Source organism: Panthera leo, chromosome B2, assembly GCF_018350215.1.
Source record: "Panthera leo isolate Ple1 chromosome B2, P.leo_Ple1_pat1.1, whole genome shotgun sequence".
In the NCBI taxonomy this organism is placed as follows: domain Eukaryota; kingdom Metazoa; phylum Chordata; class Mammalia; order Carnivora; family Felidae; genus Panthera; species Panthera leo.
The window spans coordinates 150655284-150665143 of record NC_056683.1 but is presented as its reverse complement, the minus strand read 5'-3'; the positions used below and the strand labels follow the sequence as shown (position 1 = coordinate 150665143).

Genomic DNA, 9860 nt, shown 5'->3' with positions numbered 1-9860 from the left:
AGGTGCTGCATTTTGCCTAAACCTCCTAGTCCCCTGACAAACCGATCAAACCGGAGTTTAAACATTTTATTGTGCGTATTCCTCTTACAGGAACTTTGAGGATTGAAAAAGCAACATCGTTCTTGCCGCTTTCCCTACTTTCGGGGTAAATGAGGTAACGAAATCCTATGGCTTTATGTTTGGAACGTGACCTCCCGGCGGATAAACGGAGCCGGGTTCGGAGGCCCGCAGTCACCGGCACGTCTTATCAGGGTGTCTTCCGAGCACGTCCGAGGGATCAGAAGAGAATCTCAAGTACCAGTTTCAAAACACTAATTAAAACGGTCCAGAGCACAGACTCCTCCTCCGGGGGCGCGTCCTCGGGCGCGGACGCCGGCCGCTGGCTTGGGCCCGTCCCGTCGGCGTAGGCCGCCTCCCCGAACGGGGACAGCTCCACCGTCCGGTCGTAATACACTTTCATCTCGAACTCGCTCTCGTGGTGGGATGGGTGCCCGTACACCCCGATGCCCACGGGCCGCCGGAAGTGCGCGGGGATGGACACCGCGTCCGGGCCGCACGTCACCGACTGCAGGTCGTAGTCGTCGAAGCTCGGGTGCAGCGTGCTGTCGGACACGTACAGGTCCGCGTCCCCCCTAACGCTCCGCATCTGGAGGACGATCTTCCCCTCGTGGTTCAACCTCAGGTAGCTGTAGTTCCCCGCGCCTATGTGCCCCTGCACCACGTGCAGGAGGAGCCACTCCTCGGGAACCTCCTCCTCGTCCGGGGGGCTCCCCGACCACGCGAGCTGCGAGGCCAGCAGAAGCAGCAGGGCGCGCCGCCAGGCGGCTGCCATGCCCGACGCCGGGGGCCGTCACCTGCTAGTCCGCGGACGTCCTGCGGGACCAGAGGGGACACTCAGCGCGCCCGCGCCGCCCGGCGCCAGGCCGCCGCTGGGGGCCCGGGGAGGGGGAAGAAGGGGGGAGGGGGAAGAGGGGAGGGAGGAGGGAGGCCGTGCGGGGAGGCGGGGTGGAGGAGAGGGAGAGGAGGTGAGAAGGGAGGCCGTGCGGGGAGGCGGGGTGGAGGAGGGGAGGGACACCGGGGGCGCGGGGCCGAGCGGAGGGGCGGATCGGGGGGAGACGACTCCGCCAGGGGCGGGAAGGGGGGGGGGCCGCGGGCGGCGGCGGGGTGGCGGGCCGGCCTCCGGGCCCTGGACTCACCGCCGCTCCCCGCCGGGTGCCGCGTCCGGAGCATCGGGCCCAGCGCCGGGCCGCCGTGCCGGAGCAGCCGGAAGTGGGGCGGCACCCGGAAGTGAGGCGTGCCCGGAAGCGAAGGTCCTTTGGGCTCTCGCGGGAATGACGAGAGTCTCGTGGCCTCTGAGCCGCGGCGGCTGGTAACCAGGGCGACGGCGGGTGGGGCGGGCCGCCGGCTCCCAGCTCTCTAGGTGCTCGCCGTGCCGGAGCGTCCGCCTCGCGGGCCGTGCGGGGTCCGAGCCGCCCCCAGGTGAGAGCCCGGTGCGGCCGAAGAGACCCTTGTCGGGGCACCTGTTACCTGTCCTGTGCTCGCCGCGACCGAGCGTCCGCCTCGCGGGCTGTGCGCGGGGTCCGGGCGGGCCCCAGGCGAGAGACCCTTGCGCAGCGCTTGCTATCTTTTCTCCGTTCCTCGTAAGAACATGGTACTTTTTCAAATTCTCCTAAAAGAGGCTTCAAAATGTAGTTGTGTTTATTTTCAGGATACTTTGTTAATTTGGAACCTGGGATTAAGGGCAACCTATTGGTCATTTTCGGCTCAGGTCATGTCCTGGTTCATGGGTTCGAGCTCCGTGTCGGCTCTGTGCTGACAGCTCGGAGCCTGGAGCCTGCCTCAGCTTCTGTGTCTCCCTCTCCCTCTCTCTACGCCTCCCCCACTCACGCTCTGTCTGTCTCTGTCTCTCTCAAAAGTAAACATTACAAAAAATTTAAATAACAAAAGGAAAGGAGTTTTATCATTTTTAAAAATTTATTCACTTAGAGAAAGCCTGCGTGCGCACGCATGCAGAAGCGGGAGAGGGACAGAGAGAGAGGGGGGGAGAGAGAATCCCAAGCAGGCTCCACGCTGTCAGTACAGAGCTTGATGCGGGGCTGGAAATGAAGAACCCTGAGATCATGACCTGAGTTGAGGTCAAGAGTCTGATGCTTAACCAAGTGAGCCACCCAGGCGCCCTGGAAATGAAAACCAGTGTGGCAGCGACAGTCAGGAGTCAGCGATTTGTGCTCCCCTAACAAGTGATGCAGGCACAAAAGTGCGCACTGCGCGGTTTGAGAATTGACAGTCTACAGAATCAGCTTCTCCAGTCTGGCTAACGGAAAGAGGGTGTAGTCTTTTTTTCTTTTTTTTCTTTTTTCCTTTTTTTCCTTTTTAATTTTTTAATGCTTATTTTTGAGAGAGAGAGGAGACAGAGAGAGAGAGACAGAGAGAGAGGACATGAGCACGGGAGGGGCAGAGAGAGAAGGAGACACAGAATCCGAAGCAGACTCCGTGCTCCGAGCTGTCAGCCCAGAGCCCGACGTGGGGCTCAAACTCACCAATCGCGAGATCATGACCTGAGCTGAAGTCGGCCACTCAACCGACTGAGCCACTGGACGCCCCCATTTTTGTTTTTAATTAAAGCAGCTGTATAGAAAGAGTACTATTATCTTTAAATCGTATTTTAGGGGCTTGTGGCTGGCCCGGTTGAGCGGCTGACTCTTGGTTTCGGCTGGGGCGGTGATCTCCCGGTTTGTGAGTGTGAGCCCTGAGCTGGGGTCTGCACTGGCGCCCCGAGTCTGCTTGTGATTCTCTCTCTCCCCGCCCCCCTCCGTCCCTCCCCCCACTCACACCCACTCTCTCTGGATAAATAAACTTAAAAACATTTAGGGAAGGACTGATGGACGCAGAAAAGAGTGTGCATTTCTGGCGCCCTTCCCACACCTTTGTCATCAGCCGCTGCTCCGTATTTCAGTAGTTGTGGCCTCAGGGTAGCTGGAGGTCGAACCCCCCTCCCGTTCTGGCTCGATTGGAGAGTCATCAAAGATACTTTGTCATTTTCTCCGACCAGCTTACCCTGAGTCTTTCTGAGGTGGTGAGCACTTCAACGGCCTTTAAATGCTTGACCTGTGCCCACCGATGTCCCCAGCTTTTTTGGCTTTCAAGACTCCCATTAGCTATTAGCCTTTACTTACTACAAAATGTTATTCGCCTGGGGTCTGGTGCTGGACCCAGGCCAGCTTAAACTGGGTCCAGGTTTTTAGGTTGGACCCAGTTTGGTACCACCAGCAGTTCCCAGTGTGGGATCCGGGCAGAGTCGGGAGAGAATTTGGGGAGGGATTCCGACCAAGTGGGGAACCGTGGAAATGGAATTAGGTGAGGAGCTCAGCACGGAGAGAGCAGAGCTCAGAACCCGCAGGAGCGCACCCACGGCCCTCGGGAGCCGGGACAGGCACTCACTGTGGCCGCAGGGTACCACGCCTGTGCGTGTCCTCGTCCCGCTGCCGTCAGAGAGCGCTCCACACCCCAGCACGGCTGCCACGTCCGGCACCTAACAGATTTCGGCTGAGTAGATTGAAAGACCAGACTGGCTGTTTCATGGTGCTTGAGTCGGGCAGCATCCCATCTCGCAATGGAGAGGAGCGCTGCGGAGCTGGGGGGAAGGGAGGGTGGAAAAGGAAATTATTAGAGAACGCGTTGTTTCCGGCAAGGTCGCCTTCCTCAGGGGAGTGGATGGGGTCTGTGGGGCACATCAAATCTGGTCACTGGAGCTGACCAGGTAATTCCGAGCTGAGTGGTAAGCAGTTACGTTCCTGGGGATGGAGACTGCAGTTAGATTAGGTGTTAAGTCTTGGTCTGCTGATGGGGTTTAGCACACTGACTACGTTTAGGTCCTGCTGTCTCCTTTTTAACAATTCAAATATTTATTGAATACCTAACACGTACGAGGTACTAGGACACGTTTTTTCCCTTTCCCAGAGCTAGACGTTAATCGGTTATATACTCTTACATGTGTGTGTATGTATATACACTTGACCTTTGAACAGCGTGGGGGTTAGGGATGCCCACCCCCCATGCAGTTGAAAATCTGTGTATAACTTTTGACGCCCTGAAAACTTTACTAACAGCCTGCTGTTGAGTAGAAGCCTTACCCACAACATAAACAGTTGACACACATTTTGTATGTAATCTGAACTACGTACCATATTGTTACAACGAAGTCATTAGAGAAAAGAAAATGTTATTAAGGAAATGATAAGGAAAATACGTTTACAGTGCTGTACTGTATTTACTGAAAAAAAATCTGTGTATAAGTGGACACGTGCAGTTCACACCCGTGTTGTTGAGGGAGGAGCGAATCCGAGGAATGAACGGAGTCACGAGGGGACGATGAACGGCGCTGGAGCTGTGGTGTCGGATGAGCTCCGGGCCCAGGAGTTTGCTCTCCCTCTTCAGAAAGAGGGGCAGCTGTGGGCAGCGGCTGAGCTGCCGTTGTCATCATACCCCTGGTTTGGTCATCCCTTGATTGTGGCCCAGAGGGAGCTCCTTAGGTAACTAAATTCCCCTCAGGCTGCCTAGGGACGAGGCATGGGAACAGGTAAGGATGCCTGGCCTGGGAACAGGTGAGTCTCAAGGAGAACGTGCTGGCTTCCTGTGACCCAGCAGCCAGCACCCTATGGGTAATCGAGCCCGAACAGGGAAGGCGGTGCCCCACATGCAGTGCGTGTTTATTGCAGGAAATTGCAGGAAAATGCCAGGCTGCCCACGTGGCAGCAGTGCAGGTAGAGACCTCCGTCCGGGGTGGGAATTGGTGTTGAGTGAGTGCAGGCGGTCACCCCGCGGGTGTGGGCCGCGTGCTGTCAGCATCCCAGAGCCCTGTGGCCCTGTCGTCATCGCTACCTGCCTGTTTCCCACAGGCGGCCACTCTCCTCCCCAACGTGTGCGTTGAGCTCTTCCAGCCGACGAGCTAAGGCCGACCAGACGCTCTCGCGTAGCGGGACGCTGTGCGGTCACCTAGGGTGCGCATGTGTGCCATCGGGGTGGAGCGGACTGCTGCCGCGAGCGCGCCCCCTTGATCAGGCGCTCTCCGGCGTGGAGGCCCGAGTGCCACCCTGAGGACTCTGCTCTGCGGCCCCTGTTTCTCAGTGCGCGCGCCCAGCAGAGAGAGACCCGGCCCCGGGTCCGTTTTTCTGCGTGGTTCTTCAGCTGACACTCCTCCTCCTGAGGGTTTGGAAGTTCGTCAATACCGTGTCCCTCTCGTAGTCTTTTTGATTTTAGCCATCCCGATGGGTGTACGGTTTTCATTTTTTATTTCGACTGGCATTGCTCTGGTAGTTAGCGAGGATGAGCATCTTTTCCAGTTAATTGGCCATTTGGAGATCTTTCATCCAGTGGCTTTTGCACGTTTTTCTACTGGCTTGTCTGGCTGAAGATCTGTAGGAGTTCTTTGTACGTTCTGGATACGCTTAGCTTGAAGAGTTGCTCATCGTTCCTACTTTGCAGCTTGTCTTTTCGCTCACTGAGTGGTGTCTTCTGAAGAATATAAGTTTTGTATTTGTGGATTTTATTATTATATTTATTATTGTGGACATATTGTATAGAAGTTCATCCTTCTTGAACATCTGAATGTTAACAGGGACTTCAATGCACATGGCTTTTTTTTCCTCAGTATCTATTCCTTTTCTGGCAGGGGTACTTGAGCCTGCTTCGGTGGCCGCTCTTCCCTGTCCTGGCCACAGGGGTCACGGTCCGTGACACCTCAGGCTGACCGGTCAGCATAGTTTCATCTCTCTGATCACGTGGTAAAGTCAAGGCCAAGAAGTGGCCCAGACCGGCCTGGGCTCACACAGCGTGTACGGGGTCGGATGGGAGAGATGGCCGCTCTTCCCTGTCCTGGCCACAGGGGTCACGGTCCGTGACACCTCAGGCTGACCGGTCAGCATGGTTTCATCCCTCTGATCACGTGGTAAAGTCAAGGCCAAGAAGTGGCCCAGACCGGCCCGGGCTCGCACAGCGTGTACGGGGTCGGATGGGAGAGATGGCCGCTCTTCCCGGTGCACCAGAGCGTGGGAGGGCGGCCGTGGGGGCCGCTGGCCACCATGTTGCCAGCAGGTGGCAGCAGAAAGTGGAAACTGGAGCCCACATACAGACACACGCAGCTGCAGGCCGACAGGCCAGGCCGGGCTGGCTCGGGCTGTTGCGTGGCGTCCTGCACAGACCTTCCAGTTAAAGGTCTGTCCCTCCAGAGAGTTCTCTTTCTTCAGGTTGGATTAGACTGAGCTTTCCGTGGTTTACGCTGAAAAGGCTCTCGCCCATGTGCAGAGTGAACTGTCTTAATGTCATCTTTTTAAATGTCAACACTGTGTTCCACTGAATGTAAGGACTGTCGTTGCATTTTATGTTGTAATCAATGCTACTTTGGGAAATGTACGATGATTTACTTGTTCTAAGTTTATGGAATGGAAATTTTTGAATCAAAGAATATGTACCTTTTAAAACATTTTGATACACGTTGCCGAATAGCCAAAGCTCATGTCCATTTATTGTCTTACCAGCAGTGAATGAGAAAAAGTCTGCATTGATGATATTTTATATTGGGCACCGGTATGAATCCTTTTGTGAACTTATTGTTCCTGTTTATTTTTTTAATTACAAAAATACTTTTATTTATGTATTTATTTTTCCATCGTGATACATGTACTCTTTAATCTCCATCCCCTGTCTCCCCCATCCCACCATCCACCTGCCCTCTGGTAACCACCCATTCGTTCTCTGTAGTTAATAGTCTGTTTCTTGCTTTGTCTCTCTTTCTCTCTTTTTTTCCTTTGCTTGTTTGTTTTGTTTCTTAAATTTCACACATGAGTGAAATCATATGGTATTTGTCTTTCTCTGACTTATTTTGCTTAGCATAATACACTCTGGTTCCATCCACATCATTGCAAATGGCAAGATTTTATTCTTTTATGGCGGAGTAATACTCCATTGTGTATATATACACCACATCTTTATCAGTTTATCAATTGATGGACACTTGGGCTCCTTCCATAATTTGGCTATCCCTTTGAATTAGTGTTTTTATATTCTTTGGGTAAATACCTAGTACCCAGTTTGCATTCCCACCAACAGCGCAAGAGGGTTCCTCTTTCTCTGCCTCCTCATCAACACCTGTTGTTTATTGTGCTGTTGATTTTAGCTATTTTGACAGGTGTGAGGTGGTACTTCATTGTGGTTTTGATTTGTGTTTCCCTGGTAATGAGTGATGTTGAGCATCTTTTCATGAGACTGTTAGCCATCTGGATGTCTTCTTTGGAGAGATACCTCTTCGTGTCTTCTGCCCATTTTTTAAAGTGAATTATTTGTTGTTTTGGGTATTGAGTTTATCAATTCTTTATATGTTTTGGATAGATACTAACCCTTTATCAGATATGCCATTTGCAAATATCTTCTCCTATTCCGTAGGCTGTCTTTCAGTTTTGTGATTGTTTTCTTCACTGGGCAGAAGCCTTTTATTTTGATATAGTCCCAATAGCCTATCGTTGCTTTATTTCCCTTGCCTCCAGAGATGTGTCTAGAAAGAAGTTGCTACAGTTGATGTCAAGGAGGTTATTGCCTGTGTTCTCTAGAATTTTTATGCTTTCAGGTCTCATATTTAGGTATTTAATCCACTTTCAGTTTATATTTGTGTATAGTGTAAGAAGGTGGTCCAGTTTCATTATTTTTCACATGGCTGTCCAGTTTTCCCGATACCATTTGTTAAAGAGGTTGTCCTTTTTCCATTGGATAGTCTTTCCTGCTCTATCAAAGATGAGTTGACCATATAGTTTTGCGTCCATTTCTGGGTTTTCTATTCTGTTCTGTTGATCTATGTATCTGTTTTTGTGCCAGTACCATACTGTCCTGATTACTACGGCTTTGTGATGTAACTTGGAAGTCCAGAATGGTGATGCCTCCAGTTTTGTTTTTCTTTCTCAAGATTGTTTTGGCTGTTTGGAGTCTTTTGCGTTTACATACAAATTTTAGGATTGTTTGTTCTAGTTCTGTGAAAAATGCTGTTTGATATTTTGATAGGGATTGCATAAATGTATAGATTACTTGGGTAGTATAGACATTTTATTTTATTTTATTTATTTTATTTTATTTTTAATTTTTTTTTAACATTTATTTATTTTTGAGACAGGGAGAGACAGCATGAATGGGGGAGGGTCAGAGAGAGAGGGAGACACAGAATCTGAGACAGGCTCCAGGCTCTGAGCCGTCAGCACAAGCCTGATGCGGGGCTTGAACTCACAGACCGCAAGATCATGACCTGAGCCGAAGTCGGACGCTCAACCGACTGAGCCACCCAGGTGCCCCAGTATAGACATTTTAACAATGTTTGCTCTTTCAGTCCGTGAGCATGGAATGTCTTTCCATTTCTTTGTGTCATCTTGAATATCTTTCTTCAGTGTTTTATTTATAGTTTTCAGAGGACAGGTCTTTCACCTCTTCAGTTAAGTTTATTCCTAGATATCCTAATTGTTTTTGGTGCAATTATAAGTGGAATTGTTTTCTTAATTTCTCTTTCTCCTGCTTTCATGTAGAGGAATGCAACAGATCTTGTACATTAGTTTTGTGTCCTGTGACTTTAATGAATTCATTTTTCTGTCCTACTAGTTTCTTGGGGGAGACTTTAGGGTTTTCTGTATATAGTATCGTGTCCTCTGCAAATAGTGAGCGTTCTACTTCTTCCTTACCAGTTTGGATGCCTTTTATTTCTTTTTCTTGTCCGCTGCTGTGGCCACAACTTCTAGTACTATGTTGAATAACAGTGATGAGAGTGGGCATCCTTATCTTATTCCTGACCTTAGGGGAACAGCTGTCAGTTTTCCCCCGCTGAGTATAATGTTTGCTGTAAGGTTTTCATATGATGCCTTTTATTGCTCCTCTGTAGTTTGTATTCTTTTTCTATTGCGGTTTTATTTCTGTATAATAGCTCTCAAATATTAAGGATGTTAATTCTTTCCTTTTATTTTTACAGATTTATCACTAGTTTTTTGTTTTTGAATTTTCGATAGTATTTTATAATGGGCAATCTGTCTGAAATTTAATTGTTTTTGTTATTATTTCCCAAATGGTTATGTAGTTGTCCCTGAACAAATAAAATGATTTGTTTCATGTAGCTGAAGGTAACATTCTTTCATCCTTTATTCCAGTTAAGCTCCAGTTCCGTCCAGGGGTTCCTGCCTCAGCAGGGATTTCCAGCAGCCTGTGGGGTGGAAAGTTAGGATGGCCGGCAGCCCAAGGCCAAGGGGACTGCAGCTCTGTCCAAGGAAAGGCCAGCAGGAGCACACGCATCCTCTAGTGACTCTCAAGGCAGCACAGATAGAATGAGTGGGTTCCGGGGTGGCCGAGCCCTTCTGAGAGGCTGTCCGGGGGCTACTCCAAGCCCGGTCACCAGCAGGTGGAGTGGGCGTTGTTACAGACGCCAAGCCATTTAGAGCAGCAGTGAGTGACTGAGCCGGCATCTCCCGAGCAAATCTGTTTGACCGTGAACCCACGCTGCTCCCTGCACAGATTGCCGCTGCTGCTTTCTTAGGTCAGTGGAGCTGTGAAGTCACCTGTGGCCCCTGCTCTGTGTGTGCCATGGCAGAGGTGCCACCAATGAGGAGTCAGAAATGTGAGTTCCCACTGTGGCAATGCCACTAGTGAGTTTCATCTAACCCTTACTAACCCTCTGATTTTTTCACCTGTAAGATGGGAAAAAACATTTAACAACTTTAAATCTCTATTGTAAGTATCAAATGATATCACGTATTTATTGATATACCCAAATCTGCATGTTAATATGTAGAAAAATGATTTTTAAACTGTACATTGGTGTACAGATGGCTATGATTTGC

General features: G+C 50.6%; 2 protein-coding genes across 3 annotated transcripts in view; one reads left to right on the top strand and one right to left on the bottom strand.

The window, feature by feature from the left end:
- Nucleotides 1-52: 52 nt before the first annotated feature.
- On the bottom strand, nt 53-1286 carry CB2H6orf120 (chromosome B2 C6orf120 homolog). The gene is made up of 2 exons (XM_042940327.1): nt 1197-1286; nt 53-873 (listed from the first exon to the last, which is right to left on the bottom strand). Exon 2 carries the CDS (start codon nt 830-832, stop codon nt 278-280), a length of 555 nt encoding a protein of 184 aa, XP_042796261.1. The 5' UTR covers nt 833-873; nt 1197-1286; the 3' UTR covers nt 53-277.
- A 107-nt stretch (nt 1287-1393) lies between these two features.
- WDR27 (WD repeat domain 27) overlaps nt 1394-9860 on the top strand; it is a 153532-nt gene continuing 145065 nt past the window's right edge. For both annotated transcript variants that reach the window (XM_042940322.1, XM_042940319.1), the window contains exon 1: nt 1394-1479. The gene's annotated coding sequence lies outside the window, so the exon portion shown is untranslated. The remainder of the gene's footprint in view (nt 1480-9860) is intronic.

What these genes read in the sequence shown, in the direction of transcription:
- CB2H6orf120 (XM_042940327.1), bottom strand. Translation starts at nt 832, where the DNA reads ATGGCAGCCGCCTGGCGGCGCGCCCTGCTGCTTCTGCTGGCCTCGCAG.